Source organism: Ciconia boyciana, chromosome 8 (assembly GCF_034638445.1).
Source record: "Ciconia boyciana chromosome 8, ASM3463844v1, whole genome shotgun sequence".
Taxonomy (NCBI): Eukaryota; Metazoa; Chordata; class Aves; order Ciconiiformes; family Ciconiidae; genus Ciconia; species Ciconia boyciana.
The window spans coordinates 53,433,310-53,461,134 of NC_132941.1; the positions used below are offsets into that span (position 1 = coordinate 53,433,310).

Consider the following 27,825-nt stretch of genomic DNA (forward strand, 5'->3'; position numbering starts at 1 on the left):
ATGGCTGGTATGCACGTTTCCAGGTCCATGACACAGGGCTTTCAGTGCACAAGCCCTATACTATGCTGGTAGGGTACAATCATTAATAAAAGGCAGCTCCATTTTTTTTATAAATACAGTTGCAGGTGAAAGGCAATTGCATATTCATGAGACTGAGAGGACAAGACTGAGGTTTACTCTCAGTTCAAGTTCACGTGCTCATTAGCCAAGCCTGGGATGATCTGTCCCTTTGCTTGAGGAGTGAAGGACTTCCCAGAACAGTGACTTTACACACCAACCAAGCATAAACAGATAGCCATGTCTAAGTGCGCTAGCTAAATCTCCAGCCATAAAGCACACATTTAAGGTTTGAGCTGCAGGGTGGTTGTTACCTCAGTAGCTTTTGTCCTTCTCTAGGAATATTGTCTACAGGTGCGGGAAGCACATTTCTGGACTGCAGTGTAGCCATAATTGTATGCTGAAACTCTAGGCTGATGGACTTCTGATGAAACCCAGCACATTGGAAACAAGGCTTTAAGAAAGCCTGGAAATAAGGAAAACACAAGAATTTGAATCTCTGAAGAAAGAATCCAGATCAAAGCCTAGAGGAAAACTGTTTTACTGCTAGAAGAGATGGCCAAAAATCTCTGGTGGCTGGGGTTGGCCTCTCTTTGTCTCTGCATCTGCCTACTCTATGGCAGATAATACTGTAATAATGGCCAGGGCATGGTATGGCATGGCTAATTGCCCTTCTGAAAAAGGATTTTCTATTGATGTTACCCCTTCTGTTACATGGCAACGCAGAAGCAGTAAAAAAATGCTCCAGGAAATCAACAGCTCAATGGAGATAATGTTGTTGAGCTTGTCAGACTGAGTTTTAAAGCATGGTGGGTTTATTTTTTTGGGTTTATTTATTTATTTTAAATAGCAAAGTTGCACTAAAACAACCAAGACTGCTGATGATCCTGGGCCACAGCACTCACATGCTCCATTTACCGCAGTGTGTGGTTGACCCTGGGAAATTGTAACTCCTGGCTAGGTAGACTTGGGCTGTAACTCTTAAGCCAGCTGCTTCTCAGACCTGTTCAATGCTGATTCAGCCCCAGCGATCACCAGAAGGCAGAGTTATTAATTAGAGGTGTGCAGAGCATTCTGTGGGGCTAGAAGACATGTCACCAAGGAACCAGTTGTGTTTTTATTATATGGATTCATAACTATCTTTGAATTTCCTTCCAGAGCCAGAGCACATTAGAATATTAACAAGGAGGTGCCATTCCCTTAAACCAGGGAAAGGGGTTAAGCAGGAGGCTAAGCGGTGGTGGGTGGTTGCTGGAACTTGGCTGTGGATACCTGTAAAACAAGCAGGTAAAGAGGATTCCTGTAGCTGAACTGGAAATTCAGGAGATGTCTGGTTCAGCCAATAAGGGCGATATCTACCAGCAATATTTAGGGCTTGCCACAAAAGGGTATTTTTTGAGCAGAAATATCCAGAATAATTATTTTTAATTCCTGTGGATTCATACTCTCAAGAAGTCTGACATCCCTGGCATTATTCTGGAATAGCTATTTCACTTTATGTTCATGTTGCATCTTATTCTGGAACAATTTCTACAAGCACTCAGAAATCACAGGGATTCTTGCTATTGGGCTTGCTGTGCTAGGACTGCACTGGGCATATCCCCACTCCATCCTTCTGCTTTCTCAGAAACATTTTGGGGGGTCTAGAAACAAAACAGACTTCTTCAGATTTTGTATAAGACTTCCTTTATTATAAATAAAGCTGCATGAGAACATCTATACAAATTCAACAGTGTCCTGCTATAAAAGCAGCGGTTTGAGTACAGCATTGTCAATCAAGGAAGACCTTAGCTTGGAGAGTTTTGGTGCTGTTGCCCATCTCAGCTGCATAGCCAAGATTGATCTTCATACTACAGTTTTGCTTCTGAGTTAACATATTACACACACACCCCCAATCCTAAAAAAAAGACAAGTAATAAATAAAGCTATTTACTATGTAGGATCCTATGAGAACTAACCCCTCAATGACCAGCAGCTAAGCTGTTACAGGTGGGTAAATTTCTTCACCACAGAGAAAATGTTGCAAAGTTTGCATTAAAAACATCTGGTGAACAAGCACCAAATCCTGCTGCTTGAATACTAGATGAAATTTTTGATCTCTTTGCTGAAATATATCTTTATGTCCCCATAAGACCTGTATACAGAGCAACTTGGAAAGAGAGAAGCCATATTCTATGGTTGCCACATACTAAAGTGTGAACTCCCAACAGTTCCCCTTCGAAAACATTCAGCTCCCGAACAACAATAATAACCTTAGACCAAGACATTTCCTACAGGCAAATGGCTCCTGAGGCTATGTTGTGGATCACTGGCTGCTATCAAGCCACCACTAATTCCATTGCTTTGATACAGCCTATAATAAAATATTAAAACCACAAGTTGAGGGTGGAGGGAGTGGTTGGAAACCAGCAGAAGGCAATAGGAGTTCATCTGTTAAATTCACCTGGTTAGCAAATAGCAAGAACAGCACTGAGATAGAAGAAAGAGGTCTGGGACAGGCAGTTTACCCTTCCTTAGGATCTCTTATGGAGATACAGGCATTACCAAAGAGATGTTATGTGTTTGTTACATGTCATATGCTGTTTGGTTTTAAAAGAACGTTATTCACTTTAAAACACAAAACCCCACTTCCACCCCACCCTTTAAACCTGCTTCCTATGAATGCCCAGCCAGACTTCAATCAAGGCAGAACTAAACACGGGTGGCACTACAATGTCTTAGGACATTTTTACTGGCTGACAGCTGATGGAGCTGAACTGTCTTATAAATCTTTTTTATGAAATGTGAGTGTGGTCTTTTACTGATAGGGCTAGTACTTGGTGGGCAAAGATTTAATACAGGAGAGACAAGGTCATCCAAGGAATGACGTGCTTCACATCATGGCCTCCTTGTACCACTGCAGAAGTCTGATCCAGAGAAATGCTGTGTACCCACATCTCCTCAGATGGGACACGTATATACCTCTGGTATATATATTGGTATATGGCTTACAAGGAAGATCTCTGCCCCGAGGCTTACTGGAGCACAGCTTATAATCACAGAGCACTTCTCCCCCCCTGATAGGTATGAGTGGGTTCCCTCACAGTGTAAATGCACAGAACAGACCTCTTAAAAGGTGCTCAGGGTAAAATGAGCATATTGCATGTAGGAAAATTAAGCCAAGCAATTTGCTTTCAGGGGAATCAAATCCATAAATTCCTTGGTTCAGCTCCAGCTTGGGTTCAACTAACACCCATGGGAACACTTCAGGGTCAGTTTGGGCTTAAGAGAGAACAAGCACACAAATACAGAAAATCAAGAACAAAAGATTCAATCCACTTATCAGTTTAGGTTCCCTTTAAGTCTGAGCAGCATTGCTCAGAGCTGTGTAAAGACGAGTTTAGGCATGTTTACAAGCCTGTAGGACTGGCGTTACAAAGCTTTGTTCTGACATTTTAACAGGGGAGTTACCTTATTCTGTTCAACAGCCTTTTCTTCTCATCCTGCCCCTGCTCAACCTTATATAAAAGTTATTTTTCAACCCTGAATGTAATTTCCTGAGAGACCTGGGTCACAAATTTGTTTCTGTTCTTTGGACAGGCTAAATTTAGACTCCTGACAGGAAACGGCAGAGAAATTTTTATTTCTCTCTGGCTGGGAACACATTTAGAAGCAACTCCAACCACAACTGCTTCAGCATGACCTGCCTGCCGGCAGCCCATGCAAAGCTGGATCTGCTACAAGCACTGTGCAGTAAATCTGGGCAGGTAAAAATGGCAAATTGCTTGGGTTTGCAAACAGCTTACACAGCTTCCAATGTAGCCTCCAGGCTCCAATATTCATCCACCCATCCTGTACCTCTGCTTGTCACTACCTGCTTGCTGTGTCCCCTGAGATTGCTCCTGCCCTCTTTCCTACTGGGGAAGGCTTGCTTGGTTGTGCTAATGAAAGCCAGGGGCTTACAGCACTCTTTAGCGTTAGCAATTAGTCCTGCCCTGTTGCTCTGCCAGTTCTGGCCGTCTCCCAGGCACTCATTGCCAAGGGTGCTGAAGCAAGGACTGATGATCCAAGACTCTTTCCTACTGGCATTACCCACCAGCCTCTTCTTTCCCATTTTGCTTCCTACCCCTTCCTTTCTGCTCAGAAATATTACTTAACCACCCTATAGCTGTCATGATAAAAGCTAAGAGGAGCAGCAATTTGAGCAAAGAGTTCCCTGTCCCCACCTGTGCTTTCTTATAAACCAAGTGTGGAAATGGGAGTTACAGCTTTCTCTGGCTTTGTGCAAGAAATGTCCCTCACTGGTGGAGGGACAGACAAGAGCAGACATCAAGGAGGTGGTGAAATGGTTTTTACCAGGAAAAGGGAGGAGACAACACGTCTATGGAGAGTTTGCTTATCAAGAGGCTGGATAATAAGCCTCATGCTGTATGCTGATCCTAGTAGTGATACAGGATTAAATCTCTCCGATGCATGTGATAGAGAGGATTGATAAAAAGGGACCTGTGGAGTCATGGTAATATCATCCCTGATGGGTCTCACCACCCAGAACAACTACCTTCTTGCAAACAGGATGCAGAGAAGCCCTAGTGTAGGAAATTGCAGGAAATCCTAGTGTAAGAAAATGGTAGGAAAGGCCCCTTAGCACTGGAGGCCAGGCCTCTGGGACCAGCACAAAGCAGATCTGCACTGAGGCCCGGCTTGGATCCTGCACGAAGCACACGAAAGAGGGTGAGGAGCTACTGAGCCCTCTCCTCCAGCAAAGCCACCTCACCGGGTGGGCAGCCCACTGGCACAGCGCTAATGTGCCACTTCCTGAGGGAGTTCAGGCACCTCCATTTCCGCATTGGGTTTTTTAGCACATGCCTTGAGATTCTCCCCTGGCTTGAAAGCCTGCAGAAGCTGTCATTTCCCCACTGCACTCCCGACTCAGCAAATGACAGCCTGCTAGCAGCAGCTCCTCAGAGTCTCATCAGAGCAGCAGTCTTTAAAAGGATTGAGGAGACCCTGTATGGAGGTAAACAGGTAGCTTTTGCCTGGGTATCTGGGAGCAGAAGGGATGTGACACAGACCACAAGGCAGCTGCAGAGACAGAGCTGCCAAGCTCTGCTACATGTGCACCTCTCTCATCCCCTCCTACTCAGAGCCATCCTGCTGGCCTTGGCCTCATTAGAACCACGCTGGGAGAGTCACACTCTCATTTGAAGGGTGATTGTTCCCTCCTGCTACCAGACTGCTGAGATTGGCTTCATTACAGGATAATTTTGGAGAACTGCTTCTTTTATGAAAGCAAAACCTGTAGCAGTCCTTTCTCTTTTGGCTGTTCTCAGCCTTGCTGCCCCAAGGTAAGGAAAACAAACAAACAAACCAAAACGCCAGAACCCAATAACGGTGTTTCTCTCTTTTATCTAAAGTGAAAAAGGTTCCTGTCCATTTATCCATGGAAAATGGCCAGGAATATAACCCACTAGCCATGTTACCATGAAGAAAATGGAAGACTCAAATGAAATGGTCTGAAGACACAGACCCTGCTCCCTGCTTTGCTACATCCTCCTCAGGGAGAAGAAATGTGCAGGGTGCAGGGGTGTTTTTGAAGGACAGGACAAGCCATTTAATTTACTGCTGCAAGTCCTATCAAGAAGGCTTTTTTTTATAACTACAGTTACCTTTTGATTAAAGAGCTGTGGTTGATTTAAGGATCTCCATCCAGTCCAGATCTTGTGCATGACCCTCCTCCCCACATCAGCACCGAGTCTTACGTTGCGCTTCCCATTGGTAGCAGAGCTCCTGCTGTCTGCAAGCAGACAGGCTCCTGCAATCCCAAGATCCCGTCTCTGATTCCTCCACCTTTTTCTTATCTCCCTCTTCCAAAGGAAATGAAGTATTTGGCCACCACCACTATTTGCATTGCAGGCATCTGAATAAATTAGTCATATTTGTTGCTCACCACCACTGTAGCGTGACTGAGGCACAATAGAAAAATATATTCTTAGCTGCATAAAAGCCAGCCAGCACACCAGTGGGGCAGAAACTTACTTTTATACCACATCTTCCAGTTTCTCCGTATCCTCCCCCCACCCCCTCTCCCTTACTGCAGAAACCATGGCCCAGGACCGGTTCAGCTGCAGACAAGAAGCTGTACTGGCAAAGTCAGTTGTCTCCAGGAGGCTTCGGAAAGATGCCCTCTGGACTTGTGCTTAGAGGAACAAGTGTTGGCTTTTAACCTGCTGGCTTTGGTTAAAGGGATTCCTTACGGATCCCATTGGTGTGTGCAAGGGGAATGTGCACCGTGTACTCATTTATCAGTGCCAACATGTTCCTGAGCATCTCGTGGAACGTGTCCACTGTCTTTCTGTAAACGTCCCTGCGTAGCACAAAGGGACGGAAAAGGTTGAGAGGCTCAGCCCTCTGGAATATGATGGGAAAGCCCAGCTCTGCTGGTACCTTCCCATTGCCAATGAAGAAGTGGTAGAGCTTTTTCTCATGCAAACATTTCTCCAGGAATTTCAGCATGTCCTGTAGACGGGCCTCCAAGTTCTCTGGGGCCCAGTCCTGACTGGGACGTGCCTGCAGGAGATGCAGCATCACTGTCTTCAGGTGGTAGTTGGTGAGCCCGCTTGGACCTGTGAGGCTGCACTGCTTCCCATGGAGGAAGGAGAGGATCTGAAGGCAGCTGACATGGCAGGCGTTAGCAGGCAGCGTTTTGGAGACCAGCTGGATGAACCTCCTCTCATACACTGTGAAGGTGAGAAACCAGTGAGTGCTGGAGGGGAGGTCTGCTGCCAGGCCCCTCCGAGGGAAATGAGAAATGAAGTAAACGTCAGAGTTCTCGTACTGCACCACAGGGGTGAGGTTGAAGGCAATCGATTTCCCTGACCTAAATTTTATCTTCAGGGCTCCTGGTGAGTCCAGGAGGCTGAAGGAAAGGTCAAATTCGTACTTGTGGGAGATTCTGTTCCAGGCCTTGGTGACCGCGATCTGGAACCACTTCATGACTTGATCAGCATCCAGATATTGAGTATTTTTGAAGCACAGGAGGTCTTCCATCTCACTGCTGGGCCTGGTAGTATTGGCTTGGCTATGGAGGAGGCACAGCATATCTTCCCCTAGTTTAGTCTTGTCACAGATGCAACCTGTCACATCCTCATCTGCCCTGCATACCTTGATAGTGCCATAACCTTGTTCATCTGGGGGAAAAGAGTTGCCAGAGCACCAGGTCTGGGTCCGGAAACAGTATGGCTCAGGGGGGGCAAAAGGCACTATCAGATCACAGACAAAAGGTTTACGCACTCTCCAATTCTCATACATGCTCCCCACACCCATGCAGTCCTCCACTTCCATGTCAGCATCCCGGTTACAAACACTCCTCAAGGCCTCCAGCAGGTCATCTGCAAAGCCTTCCACCATCTCCCGCATCCTGGCCATGTCTCCAGTGGTACCCAGGATGCGCTTCTCATAGAAGCTGGCCAAGACAGCCTTGTCAGGGAAGGCCACTCCTTTAAATACTTTCCCCAGGACAGCCATGTCATCCTCTTCTCCTCCTGTGTCCTGCCAGTTCCCTTCCTGGAAATCCTGTCTCCAGAGCTCGATCAGCAGGAAGATGACCATGGAAAGGGCAGTCCACATATCCCATCGGACCTTTTCCTCTTTGCTTTCCTGCACTACCTCTGCAGGCTTTTCCAGAGCCTTCTGTGTGGCTTCCTGGTCTGCGATTTCCTGCTCCAAGCGCAGCTGCTCCAGCCGAAGGCTCTCCTCCCGCTCCTTCATCTTCTGGATGATTTCTTCTGCGTTCTCGGGGACGGTGCCATTCTCTTTAGGGAAGAGGAGCGGGTGGTTGACAATAGCTGTAATCACCACTAGGCACACCCGGAAGATTCCCACAGGCATGGCAGTTCCTTCCCTGGAAGAGAAAGAAAGGCAGAATGACCCATGATTTGGAGTATATTCCCCTCAAGAAGAAAAATGAAAGAAACTCCCCACTTGAATAAAAGCTTTGGCATCCTTTCTAGCCCTGAAAAAACTGCTTGAGTCCAGAAGCTCCTAAGCACGTGGCTGTTTCTGCAAGTTATCAGCCAAGCTTCCCAAAGAGACTTTATCAGCAGATAGTGAGGGTGAAAGTGTCCTCTTATCAAATTAACTTCGAAGAACAGAACTGTGAAGGCACTTGCTACTGTCAACCCACTGTGATGCTGTTGGGGCAGTGTGGGAGGGCATGTCCTTCCTCCCTCCTTTAAAGTTCTCAGGACAGAAAGGGAAAGAAGCAGGCAGGACCTCCCCAGATGTAAAAAAGCAGGGCTGGAGATGACCACTGCTTTCCCTCAACATAAGGCTAATGTAGCAGACGTGGCAATGGCATAGGCAGGGCTGCCCTGGCCACCTTCCCTGTTAAGCACGTCTAGGGACCCACAGAACCTGCTTGGATCAGAGCAATCTTCACTGCCAGTGCTGGTTATGTGCGCCTGGGTGAGAACAAGCCTGCATGGTTTTGTGCTTCTAAGCAGGCACTAGAGGCAAAGCTCTTCCTGCCTTTCAGCACCATCGGGATCAGGCTGTGGCAAACCCTCCCGGCCCCCAGGATGCCTCATGACTGCGATCCCCGGAAAAATGGCAGAGACAGAAAGATTGCTAAACTGGAAAGGGTTTCCTTTAACCCAGTGGTTTTAAAAGCATCAGGTGTATTATTTTATTTTTGGTGCTTAATTCACTATTAATCTGTGGAAGACACTAGTAAAGACACCATGGAAGACACCATGGCTTTGATCTAAGCCATCTTCCCCGGGCACCTCCTTAACACCTGTGCTTGCAGCCAGCTCACTCCTATCTGAAGTGACCTCAGCGTGGCTGTGAGGACATACTCTGGGTCTTGGTGTCACTGCGCTTGCCACAGGCAGCTGTGTGCCAGCAACAGTCCCACATGTCACCCCTTGCACAGGCCTTTGGCATGACTGAGACTGCTATGGTGTTTTGGAGTTGCTTCGTGTGGTTACTGGCTCTGCTGCTCAGACCTTAATAAAGCTTTCCATGCCATGGGGCTCATGATGAAAGAATTTTAATTCCTAGCTTTCTGGGACACAGTCCCATTGCTGGGGCACCCACCTGGCCCTGACGAGGCCTCCCAGAGGTTTGGGACAGCGAGTGCTCAGGATGAAGCCTGGACTGCTTCCTCCCAGGTGTCTTTTCTGTTTCTGGAGGGCTAACATCACCAGCAAGATCCCAAGCACCTGCTCAGGGCAGGACAATCTGAGGTTGTCACCCACTGCTGAGATGTGGCAAGCTCACCAGTCCCTCTTTCTAGCAACGCTACCCCTCAGTCCTAGCACAGGGAGATCAGAAGGACAAGACAGACAAGCAGGGGTATTTCTTCTTCCAGCTGAGACACTTTAATGCAGCCCCTTTAATGCCCCAAAAGTGTGTTTTAGAGAAAAGGGTTTCTGTTACAGAAATAAAGTATATCCATAAAATACCTAATCAATCAAACCAGAAAGAATAATCTCATTCTTAACAAACCAATTCATCCTGCTGCAGGAACAAGGCTGTTTCACAGAGAGCCAAGAGATGGTGAGGCACCGTGTGTGCACCAGGAGCTGAGGGCTGTAATTTTCTCCCCCTGCAATAGCTCCTTCCTGGCCTGAACCCAGCTTGTTTTGCTACCACAGCAACCCTGCTGTCCCAGTGTCTGGGCAAGAAGGGGAACATCTCTAGCAATCTCATTTATGCCTCCACAGGGCATGCAATGAAGATAAATCTGTCCCAGTGGGCCTTGTTATCATTACTGCACAACAAACTGCTGGCTTTCGATTGCAGGAACCCAGATTTCCTCGATGTGAGCACTTACTGTACAAGGGAACTGTATCCTTCGGCATGCAATTATCTTTGCCGACAAGAGGCCTGGGACTGGAATAATAAGGGAAGGGAACAGGATTGAGATACATTGTCCAAGCAGCAAGAAAATTCACACGGTGCTCAGAATAATGCTAAGTGCCCCTCCCTGCCTAACATTTACTAACTACCCTTTTTTTAGATCTCATGTACATGCATAGATGCATACCTTACGCAGACATTGCTCTGGAGATCATTTGCTGGCCTTTCTTGTCCTTTTTACATTTACATTAACTCTTTAATTCATCAGGCAATGAATTAAAGCTGAATTAATGCCCCAAGCTGGGTGTTCCAGTTACTCTGTGAGCTCCATGCCTGGCCACATTTTAAAAATAAGCTGGGGTCGCCCTGCATTGCAAAGGGCTTTATCAGTTTGCCGGGGCAGGGCAGGAAGCGCTGGCGAGTTCCTTTCCTTAGTGCTACGCTCTTGCAGACCATGTGTGCTTTCCAAGCTTAAAAATAACATGGCCAAGGGCCAGATGCCTCCTCTTGCAGTCTTGACCAGGATGACATTGCTGCTCTCCCGTGCTAGACCTCTGTCCCTGCCGATGAGATGTTTTACTGTTACCAGATTACTTCTTAGATGCATAAGGCTGAAAGAAGTTAGCTTCCTTAGGATTTTCTTGTACCCTTCAAGACTCTCCCGTGCCCAGCTGCCCATGGGCACACTGCTTCCAGGGGTTACCTGCCCCAAAGCTCTGCTAGCAGAAGGGGTTAGGCAGACATCCCCAAGTCCATCACTGGCTGGCTCAGCTGAATTAATTCTGAGTCACACTGACAGTCTAGGCTACCCCAGCTGATTTTGCAGAAGTAGGTTAGGAAGCATGCACACAATCTTTTCCCCCAGCAAACTCTACAGGCATCAACCTCTGGAAGAGAGTCAGGATGAAAACTGGAAGTGACAACATCTTCAGGTCACGTGAATTTGCAAGAGGCATGTCTGTTTTCAGCCCGAACAGAGGAATTTTTCCTGGTCAAAACTGCCCTTTTGCTACTGTAGCTATTCACACCAGAAAATGAAGCTAAACATTAACCCCAGTTAAGGCTTAAGGTTAATGATGCTCAGTGACCAAGGTCAGTGGAGCCTGGCCTTGACAGCAGCAAGGGTGGTAGGGGCAGAGTGTTCCCACATCTCATTAGACACAGCTTTCCTGGCTAATATGGAAAGACTAAATAATACAGGTGAAACCAGTAGCACTGCCTGCTAGGGCAGTCCAGCCTTCCCCATAACAAAGGCTGCTCCTTTCCCTTGCTTTTAACTTCAGCCCAAGCAATTTAAGTCTGATAAAAACATTTATGCCTGCCCTGTCTGAGACAGCTTTTGTGTGGGGAAAAGAGAGAGAGTCCAAATGTTTCCAAGCTGGAGACTAAGAAAGAGAAACATCGTTGTTTCATCTATGCATCCAATTTAGCAACATTTCAAGCATGAGGAAAAAAAAAAGTATTCATGAGTTTTTAAAGAGAAAGTTCCCAAAGAGATCTTCAACCTTTTCCAAATTTCTGGCCTTGCCAGTTTTTTCCCATTCAAAACACAGACAATGTCCAGGCTTGGTAACAGGCTTACATGGAACTACCTTCTGATGACCCTCTTGCAGCAGTCCCAGGGCTCCAAAGACCCCTCTGAGGGAGGGCACTGTCGTCCTTGCCGCATCGCAGGCAAGCCATGTCCATGAGCCGCTGAGCCTGCCCTCGCCTTGCTCCCCGGCCTGGGGCATTCCCGGGGAGAGGGAGCAGAGACCCCACTTCTTGTGCTCCCACGGGCACAAAGCAGGGAAAGGAGCAGCGAGGCCGGGGAAAGCTGCTCAGGGAAAGGAGGAGGGCTGGTTGGAAGCAGGTACATGGAGCCCCAACGTCTCCATGCAAAGCTCCATCTCTGCTCACTGCCCAGCACATGATGCTGCTTGTTCAAACCCGACCCTGGCACCAGAATTAGTTTCCTTCTGGGCTTTTCTGTGGTACTCACTGCTTCAGTGACTGGGTGCTTCACCAATTTTAAGGTTAACACCGCTCTGAACAACCCTGGGAAGTGAGGAGGCAGGCACCATCCCACTCTCCAGCTGGGGAGCGAGGGCTCAGAGAGATAAAAGCAGCTGATCGCTCTGCTGCACAATTAGAAACAACGATCGGCTGCATCCTACAGCACTTGGTATGTTCAAAGGCTTCACCAAGAGCACCTGCAGCCCTCCACCCTCAGCTTCCAGGCAAGTTAGGCCTCATCCTTTCAAGCCTGAAGCAGCCTCCCCAGCTGGAGGATCCCTATCAGCCCCACAGCAGGTCCTGGATGATGCGGGGAGCCCCAAGAGGGGAAGGGGAAAGATGACACTGCTATCATGCAGTTCAGGTTCGTGCCATGAAGCCACATGCAGAAGGAGGCCAGCTCTCAGACTAAGCTGACCTGAAAGCCCTTCGCTGCACAATTCAGTAATGTTTGGTTCACCCACCTGCCTGGAGCACGGTTACAGGTAGCATGTTGCAAGGAAAGGAAAGCAGCACATGAAGCTCACAGGTGCCTAAAGCCTTCACACAACCAGGCAGCAGCAGGCCTAAGGTCAAGTGATGGCTGGAGAGCACCCTCTGCGTGGGGACTTTGAAAGCTGGCTGAAATCCTCTTGAATACATGTCATAAAAACTAAGGGGTGAGTATGCCCAGAGAGACTTGCCCCAAAACTGCCACTGGAGAAGACTCTTCTCCTTTGCCACATTTGGGCAGCACGAGCCATGCCAAAGGCTGGAGAGGAAATGGGCTGGAAATGGTCCCTCAGGTGAGGCCTGACTCGCCAGCCATGCTCAGCCCCTTGACGCTGGAGCAAAGGCAGGGCTGCAGCTCCTCACCAGCACAAATGCAGCCCCCTAAGCCAAAAAACTGGTGCTGAGCTCTGCAAATCAGCACTTGCTGTGCCTGCATCTCTGCTCTAACTGTCTCCACATCACTTGCACTACCAGGGTCCCTGCACAAGTGGCCTTGAAGGAAAATCATCTGCAGAGACTATTGCAAGACTATATAAAAACAGCCATCGCACTGTTTCCTGACTGTAGTCAGCCCTGAAGATGAATAGTGCTTGCAGTGCACGCTAGCACAAGCAGATTTGCTTAGTGGTGTTTTATGTGGCATGGGGGCAGAGCTTGGCTCTACCTTCAGCTTCTGCCTTGAAGACCTTCACCTCACCTGGGAGCATCACAGAGCTCATCTGGTGTTCATGTGGGCTGCCTTGGGACAGCCACTGCCCTGTGGCAGTGTGTGCTCTCCCCCTTCCCACCAGCCACCCTGCCATAGGGGATTTCACTGCATGAGCAGCAAAGTCCTTCACAGAGACGATGATGCTCAAAGCCATAACAATGTCCCGTCCCTTCCAGCTAAGATGTGCTCAACTTCTGATGTCCCCACGCCTTCCTCACCCTTTTCCACAGCAGCTTCAGACCCTTTTGCCTCCTGCTCAGTCCAGCAAACGAAAAGAGGTTTAAACGGCAGCTTGCAGCTTGCCTCTGTAGGCTGCTCATGTGCTCTGAGCCCAGATAACCCTCCGTCTTCTCTGAAGACATAGGAGAGTATTTCGCTTTCATTAATGGTCCCTTTCTTTCCTCAAGAGTTCCTCATACAGCTATATTTTTTTCCACCTTTTTATTCCCTTAAATTTTGAATCATGGGAAGCAAAACACACTCTGGCTGGTGTTCAGCAATAAACCAGACAGGAGTGAGCTAAAGCTTTGATTCTTAAATTAGAAAAACCCAAGTCATGCCACTGAATACCATTCAATAACGCACTGGAATATGCCAAGACGTCATTTACGACACGCTCGATTGCTTCCTGTGATTTGGCTGACACAAAAGGCAGTGAATAGGTGGCTGCCACATTGTGTTTTGCTTTGGTAGGCCGCAAGAAAAGAGGCAATTCGAAGAGATGATAGAAACTACAGCTGGTTGGGAGCTTTTTTCATTGAAAGCTGCCAAGTTTTTGAAACCAGAACTTTCATGGGAACAAATATGATTTCTGAGACTCTTTTTGGGAAGGTCCTTGAGGTCTGGAAAGGACTCCACTGCTTCTTTTGACTGAACAGAACAGCCACTAGCCTACACTAGGGACTTTCTTACTGGGAAGATGTGAATCTCAAGCTCAAGGGTTTCAGGCCCAGCCCACCTGTACTCCCTCATAGCTGAGCTTCTGGGAACTCCACAATTCCTCCCCTTGCTGTAACAGAAAACAAATTGCCTTTTGGCCTTTGAGTGTGTAGTCTGAAAATGCTTCTGCTGCACTTATGAAGACCTAGTCAATACAAAAAGTTTGCTGAAAGCCCTTTGTAACGCACTATGTCCTTCTCCAATTTGCAAATACCGTTGCCACCTCTGCATATATTCAGATGCACGCCCAGCTACAGCAGAAATAAATTACGTTTCCTCTTACTGGGGACTACAGGCTCTGAATTTTAAGAAACATGCACAATGAAAGAGAAATGGGAATTGCAGAGATGCATGTCAGTATTATTGTTCCTGCCAAAAACTTGGAAAGGTGCACTTTATTTAGTCACCCCTACACCATGCTGCTGTTTTTCCACCATCCCCCCCCATCAATGTTTACAGAGCAGTCGAAAGGCCTTTGCTGGCTCATGACAGATGGTGAGGGCAGTTTTCCTTCCAGCTGCTACATGTAAAGCCTCGGGAATAGATGTGTGCTGGATGGGTGTTCCTGGAAAAAGACAAAGGTACCACTAGAGAGAGCAATATCCTGGAGAAGATATCAGACTGGTCTCTGCCATTAGTTGCTGGGAATTTGTTGTTCAAATTTTGCCTCTCTTGCACTGAGAAGAATGAGAAAATTTTCAGGTTCAAATTTTATATGCACATATTTAAAAAACAGAGCACACATGTATGCCCTTATAGTCTGATCACTTACTTGGGATGACAGAAACTTCTATTGAAGGCTCTCCTCCAAATTCAGGAGGGAGTAACAGTAACCTAAGCTTTGGTCTCCTTCCCAGCCCCTGAGGTTGCTGCCCTCATCACTTGGCTGCTTTCAGGTCAATGCTCTGCAGGTTTGACCTGGGCTTTCACAGGACTTGAATTGGTTTTGGCAGGACTTCAGTCAAACCCATCTTGTTCTTGAGACCATTTTTACTGAAGAAGTATTTTGTGGGGTGGGCAGGGGAGGAGTCCCGTTTTGGTGAAGAATTTCAGACCAGAAGTGAGTGAGGCTTCCTCCCAGGTCAGCACCAGGTTTGTTAGGGCCTGCGGGTTACCCAGAGCCCCGGTGTGATGGATGCTGACAGCTAAGCCAGCTCCTAGGAGACATCGTGCCAAAGCACTGCATCTCAAAACAAGAGTTGCCATGTTCACTGGAGTCAGCAAGGTGGGGCTGTGGTATCAAGTGGGGCTGGCGAGGTGCTGGACCCTCAGGGGGGCTGGAGGACTCTTATAGCCGATGCGACCGCTCACAGCCCACGTACTGAAACACACCCCAGGGTGACTAAGGTTTTATTTCACCAGTCTACCCTTCCCACCCCACTGTGTACGCATTAAGCACATGCGATCCTGCCTAGCTTTCACCTGGCACAGGCAGCAACAGCCCAGAGGCTCAGATGAGTATCCTCAGCTAGTTTCCACCCTCCAGGACAAAGACCCCACTGCTGCAGTGAGAACATGTTCCCAGGCCCGTGCAGATGCATGAAGACCCCCCACTTCCCGCTTCACCATCAGCTTTGACAGCACCCAGTGCATCCCACCCAGAGATCACGCAGCAGGGGGCTGCCAGGAGAGGCTCCTGCTCTCCCATCTCTTGAGCACACAGCCCAGCCAGGAAAATTGGGAGCCACAAAAAAAGCAATACAGAGTCTGAGCAGCACCAACTTGTGCTGTTCTTTCACTCTGTATGAATTAAGCTTGTATGCAGGCCATTGGTGTGGTGAGCTACCGACAGGGACAGGACAGTTCCAGCCACAGCAACTATAACTCATGCTCTGACTTGTCTTCTTGAGCATTAAATTAGTGCTACAGACAAAGTACCAAATTCCAGTTGCCAGCACAGTCGCAACTGGTTCAGCACGGACTAGTGGGATCAGGCTCTGTCTTTGGCTCTCTACCAAAGCCACCAGTGGAAAGGACCGAATGCACCAACACATGAGGTGCAGAGGTCTGGATGTTGAGATTGATACCACAACCATGTTTAAAACCAGAATAAGCCAGCTGGCCTGCTCAGGACTACACAAGACAGGTATGGCAGAGCAACTGCCTTCCAAAACATGCATGGAAGCCCCACCCCAGATTAGCTGCTTGGCCATAGGACAGCAGTTGGACAAGGTCACTTGCCTGATAACTATTGTTTTGCTGTTTGCTTGAGAACGTTAGCCTTTCGTAACATCTGTGGACATCCTGTCCCAAGCCTGCTGCAGTGCCAATGGGGTCAGTCACGCAGCCCAAGTTGGACATCCTGCCCAACAGGTCTGCTGTGGACTTTCGGAAGCAATATTTTCCTCCCGGGGTCACCAGATCGGGTATTTCCAAGGAAATGCTGATGCTCATCCTGTGTACAGGACTAGGTAGCCCTCCCTTCCCACAGACAGGCAGATTTGGGGTGGATAAGCATGCGAGTGGCACTGACATTGCTCTGGAGGCAGATGCTACCATGCGGCCCCAGGTCTGAGTGAGGAGTGATTTTGCTAGCGTCTCTCCAAGCAGAGGAGTGCCTGGCGTGCTCTGGGAAGAACAGGGAATCTCTCTCATGTCTTCCATTCATTCATTACCTTTGCCATCAGGAAGCTTTCTCTCGTGCCTCATTAACTCTCCCTTGCTGCTGTTTGAACCCCTAACATTCCAGTGGCCACTGTGGATAAGTTTGTTTCTTTTCTTCTTGCAGTAGCACTCAAGATGTTCATATGTCCTCCCCTCCTGCCTATTTTCTCTCCACACAGATGCATTTGTAAGATGTTGCCATAAAATCCCATGGCCCTCCTTCCCCCAAAGCCTAGAGAGTACAAAGGCTTCTTTCTGGCTCAAAAGGAGTTATTTGCCTTCAAGGGCTCTTTTCCAAAACCCAAAAAGTTGTGGCACCTGTTAGACTTTCAGTTTCATCAGCAAGTCGGGGATTTATCTGGATATTTCTAAGTCACTATTTCTCAGTGCATACAGGTATCATACCACTGACCAGAACATGATTCTGGCCCCCCTCTTCCTGCCCCAGAAGCCAGGAGCCACCATCAAGGATAGCTGTAATAACTGCTAAATAAACACAGAACCACGTCATGCCCCCAAAGCACTCACTGTTTACTCACTGTAAGGCTGAACCCAGGAGAGGGTGCCCATGGAGACCAGGAGACAAAGCTAACAGCGTGAGGAGTGTGTTACTCAGCATCCTGCCTGTTGCCTGAATGTGTTTTTTTGCTTTTTGACTGTACAAGCCAGCTCAGCTCTTGTCAGCAAGCAGCACGTGGGCAGTCTGTGCAGTGCCTTGGGTTCCCCCTGCTACAGCTGAGAAGGGGTTTTACAAACTGGAACATAGTGCTGGCTGCGAGGGAGGCAGGAGGGGAAAGGTAGGAAGTGTGCATGTGGCTCCCACCCATGTACTGAGCTGTTGTGGTAGTATCCCGGCCAGGAACAGCTTGGCTTTTTAAGCCAAATAAATTTTGTCTGTTAATTGTGAGGAAAACAATTGGAGTAGACTGAACTTCTGGGGGTTTTTTTTGTTTGTTTTTTGTCTTGTTTTTAGGAGGAGAAAAGACACACACCAAGAAATAAAAAAAGAAGGTTGGCTTACCAACTTCGCCAGCTCCTTCCCTTTCAAGCCCAAGGTAATGGGAGCCCAGACAATAGCTGGTCATTCCCTTGCACAATCTTTCATCAGCACAGATGGACACAAAGCCCCTGCTGCTTTACCAAAAGCTTGATAGTGTCAACCACAATGTATGGAGCAACGTCACCACACAGATGCTCTCTGGGTCTCCAGCTGGTGCTCACGCTGGGACCCACTCTGGCTGTCACCCTCTCAGCCACACAACCTCCCCTTGCACATGCAGGCAGCCATGGATCACTGATCCGATCTGGCAGTCAACTCAGGGAAAGGTGGCAAGAATACAAAAAGGGTTCAATTGCCAAGATGTTTGTTTAAATCTGCCCTCCTTTTCCCCACTTAACTCTCAACAAGGTGGACAAAATCACACCAGTGTTGTTAAATCAGGCAGTGGTTACTCTGACTCTCCTTATCCTAAGGTAAGCACATGCCCCACATTGCTACACATCCAACAACTATATATTGTACATCCATTGAAACGAATGTTTCGGTATTAAGAAGGTTGGTGGAAACATTATTAGAAAGTTGATTTCCCAGCAGGGATACACCAGTCCAGAACATCTAAGAAGAGCACGTGTGGATATTGGCACAGCTCAGATGTGACTCGCAGAATGATTATGTTTTACATGTGAAACTATGAAGTCCCATTTCAGTCATGTAACAATGGGCACTTATATATTACAGACAGTAGAAAGCACAATAGTTGCCAGACACTTCCACACTGAGATGCTGAACAAAAACACAGCAAAAAGAAATTGTCATTGCAGGCTGGGAATTTACTCCATCGCAGTGACTCAGTGACAAAGTCACACTCCTATGTCAGGAGACCTGCAGGCTCAAGTATCTGCTTAAACAGGACTCACAAACACTGGATGGGATTAGAGGTTTGTGTGATATTGGACTATTGTTTTGCTAACTAATTACAGCTGTTTGTATTCAAACAGTCGGGGAGGAACAGTATTTAAAAGCTGGCTATTGTAGCCAAAACATCACCACAGAAATGAAAAGCAATGCTTTATTCCATTGCTTGAAATCCCAGCTTTTTTCTAAAACACAATATACTTCCTTAAATAAAGTAAAAAAAACAAAACACAAAAAACAAACCAGACTGTGAAAGCCCCTGCAGGGATGGGTAGAGGGTGTGGAAGGAAGAGAGAGCAAGAAGGAGCACTTTTACTGCAATGCCCTGTTTCCTTGACTCTCACTAGGATGACTCCCTGATCTAAGCAGAGGCACTCCACATTGCACGCCAGCATCTGCAGAAGAATCAGGCCCTCTTACTTCATTACCTGGTGGCTCTGGAAAAGAACAGGAGAAACAACACAAATGCCTTGGGAAGCAGTAAGCCCAGTCTTGGCTTGCTAGTCATAAACCTTAAAACTGCCAAGAGACACACACGCACACAAATATGTTGGCTGCAGAGTACTGCTGGCTAACCCTGCTTTTCAAAATGAGTTTGAATAAATAAAATCAGAAGCAAAAAGCAAAGCCATACAAAAAAACAAACTGCCCCACTTCCGTACGATATTTCCATGAAGCTCATCCTTTCAGCACCCATGGCCACCAACTCAGAGTCATTTCCACCCAAGTGAATGACTCAGAGACCAGCCTATTGCCACATGCACCCATATTTAATAATTTTCATGTGCTCTTTGCTCAGTCCCCTCTGCTTACCAGCAAAAGACAACACCTTTAAGTTCTTTCTTTCCCCAAAGAGTTTGTAAACTGAATGCTGGGAAGAAAAACCCTGAAAAGACTCAATGGGATAAGAGTGATACAACATGCACTGCTGTAGCAAAAGTACCAAACACACATTAAGGCTGTGAAGCCACGTGGTTTTCATTTGGGATGTGTGGGGTGAACACATATGCTTGCTTCCTTTATAACATAAGCACAACAAAGGAAGGCTTTGTTTGAAAGCCAAGGGACAGCCTCTCCGCACACTTAAAGGCTAAGTTACAACGTAATGGGAACTGTGAGTCATAGCTGTGGGGCCCCTGCTCATAGGCACAAAAATCCCCTCTGCTGCAGCAGGCAAGGAGCTTAGCTTAGCAAGGAGCAAAGACAGCTTCCAGCTCTGCAAGGGAGACTGAAAGTGTCCAGGACTAGCAGCAAATACAAGGCTGAGCTGAGAGCATGCGTTCTGGATGACTTACGACGCAAACACGTCTCTTTCAGCCCCTTCCTGTAACTCCTTCAGAGCTTGAGATCATAACCCTGCACTCTTTCCAAGAGCATGCAGCAGCTATGGCTCAACAGGGAGGTGGGATAGATGTCAGCCAAGCACCTTCAGACCGTCTTTTGACTTTGGCTGCAGAAGAGCGTGGCCATAATACTTAGGCCATAATACATAGGCCATAATACATAGCCAGCTGGCTAGGTAGGACTGCAGTAGAGCTCTATGTCCTTAAGTCACCTGATAAGTGCCAGATAATTTATGTCACTGTGTGTTACAGTAGGGGAGGGTCAGCTGATGGATTCCAGCTACCCAAAATACAGACACCCATCTCATCCTTGCCCCTACTAGCCTGGGAGAAAAAGATAAGCATCTTCTTCAATTACCATGAATGGGTTGCAATCTGCAGTGCAGAAGTGGCTGTGCTGCAGGAAATCCAAGTGTTTTCTCTCACATTTCCAACAGTCCCAAGGTATTTGGTTGCTAAATCTCCAGAGGCCTTTAGAAACCAAACTCTCATCTGAAACCAGTAGCAGTCAGGTACCTGAACATCCAGGAGGAAACAGCATAGGATCTAAGCATTTTGGGAGCAGACACACCCACAAAGACAAGCCCCTCTGCAAAGCGCTATACTGTGAACATCAGGTGTCACAGTTTAAGCTTGAGAACATCTCCTTAGCTCCATCTCTGGTATGTATTAATATTCTACAAGAGCTTAAAAAATAGGGAAAAAAAGAGGTCTGAAAAAGCAATACAGTCTACCCCCTTTGCCTACAGTGCACCTGGATGGTTTCTGACAAGTCTTTGTCTACTTTGTTCTGAAAAGCTTCCAGCAAATCTCCATCTCTGCCTCCCAAGGCAGTCTAGACTACTGCTCAACTACCTCTACCTGTAGGAAAGTCTCCTTATCACTGCATGTGCTTTCTCCAAAACAAGCTGTAAGCCCTGCTGGGATTCTGGCACATACAGGCGGTATCTTGTCTTAGGGAGCTACTTCCCTCCCTGCAGGCAGCGTGGAAACCATTTGCTCCCACTCCTCATCAGGTGCCCACCGAGCATCACCAAGTCCTCTGCAATTTGGAAGAACTGAAAGCAAGGGACTCTGAAGCTGATTTTCATTGTTTTCATTTGGGTTTGGCTGCAAACTATTTTTTCAACTGACAGCACCCACAATCCCTTGAGGCAACACAGAGAAAGACACAGTTGGTGACACAGGTGGCTCAGCTGACACCTTATAGCTAATGTCACTTTTCTGCTCAGGTGCAAGAACCTTCTCTACGTGCTCTTCCCCCTGGTTTCAAAAGCGAAGGAACAGTACATTTTCCTTTGCCAGGCAACTGAAATAATCATGTGAATCAAAGACTGTGCCTAACAGGGCTTAAATTCTGCAACAGTTGGCCTCAATGGTCCTCATCCTTGCCAACACCATGCTTGGTTTTTCCAAGCCACATGCATGGCAGTGGGGTGCATCAGATGTTTTCCCTGTAAATGCTGAAAAAGCATCTCTGCCTTGAGGCAAATATCACTGATATAAATAATGTGCTAGATCAGCCAGAAAAACCTGCCTCTGGAAGAGGGATAATAAAGAAAGACGGTGGGGGGAAAGGAAAAAGAGAGAGAGCTTCATTTACACACAGGAGGATGGCAATGGGCCAGCTCTCACAGCTTTGATCGGGGCTGGCTGGAGAAGCATGCCAGGGAATGCTGTGAGCTGAGGTTTGCTAGAGCAGAGCAGCCACTTGAACTGACTGGGATGGGAAGAAGGGGACAGGCACCACCCAACACAGACACAGACCCAGAATAAATAAGAAAAAAAAAAATAACGTGGAGTACATGAAATAACAAGTACTCAGAGCTGTAGCAGGACATTGCGGCAGCCTGGACTGCTGCTCTGGTGGCTCCCTCTGCCATCAGCTCCAGTTCTTCCCTTCCCACCGCTCTTACCTGCAGAGCCTCCTGTCACATGCTCACAGAGCGGCACTGCAAGACTTCTGGGTTTCACCCGGCAGTTCTGCTTTCAGTGGGTTTTTCAGGGGTTTTCGTACAAACTTGAAAACTCTACACATTACTGGCTTGTAAAAGCCACTATTTCCCTTCAATCCAGCTGCCTCTGCTGTCACCCCAAACATCAGGAGGTTGCCAGGCACTTCAAGGCCTTTGCTCTCCCTCTAACACCTGGAAGAGGGGGGATCTAGTGCTTTCCCAGTCTGGGTAAGGTACCTCTGGCAAATTCTCCTGCACAGCAGCAAATGCAGCAGTAGCTGCTGTCAGCAAGGCTTGGACCTGTTCATTCCCTTCTGCCATCGCTCTCTGACTAGACCCCAACTGTACCAAGCAGTCAGATAAAAGCAATTTTATACTGAATGCCAAAAGAGAGAGGCTTTTAACACTGATCTTCTAAACTGAAGCCATTTCCAAATTAAACCTTCACAATATTGCTACTTTTGCTTTGCAAGTGCTGTCTGACCCTTGCTGCTGGGAACGTTTACTAAAATATGAGCCACACCACTTTCCTTCCGGCATTTCTGCTGCAAGGCTCAAGATCTCCTAGTGAGAGCCCATCAAGAAGCTTTTTTAAATCACATCAAATCTGGAAGGAAGAATGACCCCCGGAGCACTTACCTGCTACACGACTTTGCAGGTGCTCATTAAACTTCACATTACTACAATCCCCGTGACACAGAGAAGACTATACTCAGTCACCCACTGCTGAAGGAAGTCTGCAAAACACAAAAACAGCGAATGAGGAAGTTCAGGCAGAAGATGGGTACATAATGCTGTTATCTAAATTAGGGATGATTAAAAGAGAGATTAACTCACTGCCTTACCTAATAAAATGATCATAAAAGCTCAAAAGACCAGAAATAATCAGCTTTGAAGTGATCAGGGAAGAGTTAAAACACGGCTTCTCCCATGGGAAAGTGTGCAAATCAGACCGCGGGTCTGTCAGCGTTGCAGACATACTGGCAAGCGAGGACCTCCCTCCTCCGACTCCATCCTCACTCACCAGCCCTCTCCTTTTAAAATGGATTAAGGGTCAAATTAGCAGCTGCGTAAATGCAAGGGCTGGGATAGTTTTGTCTGGGATTGGTTTGTCTCAGAAAAGACATCTAGCTGCTGTAAGCAGCTTGCGAGGTAGAAATACTTGCTCGGGGAGCTGGGTTTAGAGAGCTAATGTCAGAAACAGAAAACGCAGGAGAAGAGGCAGGAAATAAGTCTAAGAGCATACAGGAAGATGTGAAACACAGAACCACAAAAGATAAACTACCATATTTTAGGAGAGAGAAGTTAAGTTTTAGGTGAAACAGGAAACAAAGCGAAGTACTCCCAGCAGAAGCAGGAGTGGATGGGCCCGACAAGCTGGTTGCAGGCAGCTAAAGGAGACGTTACCAGCTGCGCGTAAGTGGGCTGGGGAACAGGAATCCACTGCCCTCGCTGCCAGCCACGATCACCACTTCAAACCCTCTGTCTTGATCCAAAGGGTGATGAAATCACCAACAGCCCTTCCGTGGGCTGAGCTGGGCTTTGGAGCTGGGTCCTTTAAGGGCTCGGTATTAGGTTGACGCGTCCTTGCTCTTCTGAACCCCTTCACTTTGGCAGCCGCTGGGGAGGGGATGGCTCAACCCTCCCTCCTCCCACGTACCTGCTCTGACCAGACTGTGCGTACAGTTTCACTTCTCCATTTCTGTCTTCAACTGTGAGGCCAAATGGGGCAAATGGGCTCTGCCCTGATCTCCCAGTGCCTCACAGCCTGCAGGGCTGCTTCTGCCTCTGCCCAACCCGCACCACAACACTACCAGCAGCAGCACAGACTGACAAGCACAGGAGCAAGACGCCTCAATCCCAAAAGGGCTGGATCCACGCTGTAATATCCCAGTGGATGTTTGTTAGCCTTCAGGGCCTGCAGTGCCTGGTTGCATGGTGGCTCAGGGCCAGTTAGGTACTGCAGGCACTTCTGCTTGGAAGAAAGGAGCTATGAAGTACCATGCAGGAAATGCTGCTACGGGACTTACATGCTCTCACATGTTAAAATAATTTTTAAATCTCAAAAGAGAGAGTTTAAGTCAGGGTCTCCCTCTACTATATGTGTACAGATGTTGGAGAGACCTTGACTGAACCTTAGGGGATGGTCTAAGGTCACTCCAAGAAGGTCCCTCTCAGCAGTGGGTACATCCGCGCTGCATCCTCACCCACTAGCAGAAACCTCCTCTTGCTCCCTTGGAGGCAGTCTGAGCAACACAGCACAGTGTTTGCTGTGAGTCAGCCCTGTACAAGAACCTCCTCTCCACACCAGAAATCAAACCTGCCCCTGCTCCAGTGAAACTCAGCAGCTAGTCTGGCCTTCAGGTCATGGCAGTAAAACCTGTTTGTTTTGCTGAACCCCTGGTCAAGGTTGGCTCAGCCAACTTCACATGGCCCACGTGTGCATGGAAATCAAAACAAGCTAAAAAAAGAGCACTGTTGCAGCTGCACCCCTGGGCCAGCTCTCTGTCCCTCAAGCTGCTTGAAGCTTGGCTACCCACCTCCCTTCCTATTGCCCACGCTGAGGGGTGAATGGGCAGAAGGTTTTGCTTACACAGCTGAGCCCACATCCCTGCAAAACCTGGAATTCATGGTCAGGCACACGACGATGCCGCACAGCGCACACTCTGGCCACACTCCCTCCCTCCAGCCTGAAAACCAGAGTCTCTACCTCTCTCCACTACCCAGCAATTACATATGCCGATGGAAAGTATGCTGCCTGGCAGCAAACCTGCTTTTTCCCAGTGTAAATGGGTTATAACAACACTTGGGAGAGAAAGAGCTGGCCCACCCAACAGCCCATTTTAAAGGAGATCTGAGGGAACAAGCCAGGAGCTTTTTTTCCAGCTCCCTTCTCTGTTGCACCATAGCTACGGATTGCAATTGCAATTCTGCAGAGCAGAGCGTGCAGGACAGGACAGCACAGGACAGCAGTAAGACTTGTGCAGACTCTTCATGGAGTTCATATACTTTATCAGTGCTTCCCAGAACAACTGCTTCTTAATGTTCACCTTGTGGACAGAGGCTGAATTTAGGTTAAATTTTGCCAGGACAGTGGTTTTAGAGGGGATGCAGATGTGGCAGGAGAAAGTAATACAACTAGAAAAATGAACCACCCCTTTTGCTGTGTACCCATTCCAGTCAGGGAACTGCTTTAAGCTATCGGGAAAAAAAAATAGTACACCACAATAAAATCCACTAAGTGTGTTTCCTGATATCGCACTATCTGCATTAATTTATTTGCAGGCAAGCTCCAAGATACCGAAACAACAGTCAGCAGGTAGACAGTTGCAAAAGCCAGCCTAAAATTGTCCTTATGAAAACCATACAGTTTTTGGTTAAAAAACAAACTCAGAAATTAGTTAGATCAGCTCATGGAACACCAGTGTTAGGTTTCTGCGGGTCATTCCTTCCCCCTGTTACTCATTGCCACGTAAGGAGGATCACAAGCACTGGCATCCCTCCGAGACCACTGTGCAGCACAGGCACACGGGAGCCCTTATTGCCATAGAGAGAACCAATAAAAAACAAAAGGGGAGCAGGACATGTAGCTTTGGTGGCCCTAGTCGTCAGACGGCCCAAAACAATCACTCAGGAAAAGCAAAGTCCCCCAGTCCCCGACCAGGGCTATTTAGTCTGACTTGGGGGGGTGGGAAGAAAAAAAAAAAGCTGTTCTTAGTATATTGTAATGCTCCAAGCAACAAAAAGAGGAAGACAGTTAGGTGGGGAGGGGCCTCCGCCCGAGCTCTTGATAAACAGGTACAACGCCTTTGGTGTGCACAGCTCGCTTCTCCCTTGCAGATGCTGCTGGTGCAAACACAGATCACTGCACCCTGCACACCCGAGAGTCATGCAAAAAAAAAAAAAAAGAAAAAAGGTGTCACCTACCAGATGGGAACCAAGCAGCCCTCAGGGCTGATCCCAGTACTGACACTGGCGCTCTGACCTTTGGCAAATCAATTCACCTCTCTCCACCTCTGTGGCAATCACACTTAGTATGTGCATTTCCCATGTGGGAGCAGTGTGAAGCATCTATTGTGCTGAAAACAAGACTGAAGAGAAGACTTTAAGTTTCCATTCCTGATTTCCATGCTCTGCTTTTCCTCAAGGACTGAAGAAACCCCTTGCAAGTATATTAAGGAAAACTGGGACCAGTAGGTTTTAAAAGCAGATGTCTATGAAGGTAGACAGAATCACTTTAGACAGAGCTGCAGAAGAGCATTACCATCATCACCAAACCAAACTCAAAACCCTCACAAAACAAACCACGCTGCGCTACTGCTGCTCCCCTGCCCAAGTGCTGCTTGCCTGGCAGCTCAGGTCCTGGCCTGGCAGCTCACACCAAACACTCATGCCTCAAGGAGATGCACTGGGCATGGTTTAGGCCTATAGCACTCATTAAAACTACGTTAATAGTAATGTTCACTTAGAGACACTGCTGGAGCTCATCTTCCCTGACCACATAACAGACACCAATAGCAACATGTCCTATTTTCCTGAAGGATTTTAACGTGGCAGTTCCCAAGAGAACGGCTTCAGTGCGAGATTGGCGAGTTGAAGACGCAAAGGCCACTAAGGCTCTGGCTCTGCATGTCAGTTTTACGGCCCATGACTTCCAGTATCCCAGTCCTGACTCTGATTTGAGCTACAAATACCTACTGGCCATCTTCAAAAAGATGCCCACAGACATGAACAGCAGCTCTACTAAAAACATCGCTCCTTCTCTCTGTACTCATTTGAGAGAGATGCTGTATCTCAGAAGAAAGGCAAAAAAGTTTTGTAACAAGCTAGGCCCGAGGCACGTAATACTGAACACGCAGCAAAGCTCAATGATGCATTTTGCATGGACTGTACGTGCCCGAGACCACCGCCGGCCTCAGGACCGCCCGTGCTGTCGGCACAAGCACAGAGGTGGCTGCAGGGTCTCTCTTCAGCGTGACTCCATCCCGCAGAGGTTCCCCGAGCGCTCTGCTGAAGGCGGCTGCAGCCAGTCCTCCTGCAGCTCACGGGCCCCTGCAAGCAGGCTGCCTTCTGCTCCTTGCGCTTGGCTCCCGCCGGGGCTTCTGGGAGAGGAAAGCCGAAAGATCTGCAGAAACTCCGGTGGGCACAGTAATCTGCCTCAGGGGCCTGGTCCGGCCCGATGCCCGAACACGCACCGAGACGAGCCACTCACGCACGGAGAGAGGACAAAATGCAAAAGTTACTCCGCAAAGAGCAACCGGGGAAAGCCACGCCAACGCGACCTGTTGCGGGCAGACACCGGCACCCGCCGCCCCGAGTCCCGCGGCTTTGCTCTCCAAAACCGCCGCGGCAAGCACGGGCAAAGGCCTGCCCGGCGGCAGCGCGGGGAAGCGGGACAACCGCCCCCCCCAGCCGCCCCCCGCAGCCCCGGACGAGACTTACCGGGCCGGGGCTCCGCCGGGGCCGCCGCTGCCCGCGGGCGGTCCGCGCAGGCCGGCGGGCGTCGGGGGCCGCTCCCCGGGCGGTGGGGCGTCCCGCGGCGCGGCGCGGCGGCTCCGCTCAGCGAGGTGCAGGGAGTCCGCCCAGCCTGGCCGGAGCGGGTTTCCTTTCCTCTTTGTTTTCTTTTTGTTTCTCTCCTCCTTCAAACCACCCCCGCCAGCCCTAGGAGCCGAGCCATCCTCCGGCAGGCTGCAGTTCGCTCTCCGAGCTCCCGCCCGGCTCCCCTATTAGCTTCCCAGATGGTTTTGTGCTGAGGGCACCGGGGACGGGGAGGAAATGCGCTCATTTTGCTTCTCGGATGTATTCCGACCTCCTGGTGGTCGTGCCTGAGAGTCAGGAAAGCAGCTGAAACACGTAACCTCGCTTGTAGTTCTTATCAAAGGGGCAGATCCCGGGGATGCTGAACCATTTTCCTGCTCAAAGCTGGCACAAGTAGAAACTTGTGAATCTGCCCAACATCCTTTCGAGGCAGAGAAG

At 48.4% G+C, this 27,825-nt stretch overlaps 1 protein-coding gene across 11 annotated transcripts; it reads right to left on the reverse strand.

The window, feature by feature from the left end:
* Positions 1–1,732: 1,732 nt before the first annotated feature.
* On the reverse strand, positions 1,733–27,822 carry ITPRIP (inositol 1,4,5-trisphosphate receptor interacting protein). 11 transcript variants are annotated; one of them, XM_072870329.1, is made up of 5 exons: positions 23,257–23,441; positions 22,695–22,883; positions 22,489–22,586; positions 20,253–20,410; positions 1,733–7,936 (listed from the first exon to the last, which is right to left on the reverse strand). In XM_072870329.1, the coding sequence occupies exons 4-5, from the start codon at positions 20,384–20,386 to the stop codon at positions 6,274–6,276; spliced, it is 1,797 nt and encodes a 598-aa protein (XP_072726430.1). In that variant the 5' UTR covers positions 20,387–20,410; positions 22,489–22,586; positions 22,695–22,883; positions 23,257–23,441; the 3' UTR covers positions 1,733–6,273. The 11 variants fall into 11 exon arrangements, 8 of the variants coding, with proteins under 8 accessions (XP_072726430.1, XP_072726429.1, XP_072726432.1 ...); XM_072870328.1 differs by lacking the exons at positions 22,695–22,883; positions 23,257–23,441 and adding an exon at positions 27,292–27,795; XM_072870331.1 differs by lacking the exons at positions 22,695–22,883; positions 23,257–23,441 and adding an exon at positions 23,510–23,617.
* Between the last annotated feature and the right edge of the window lie 3 nt (positions 27,823–27,825).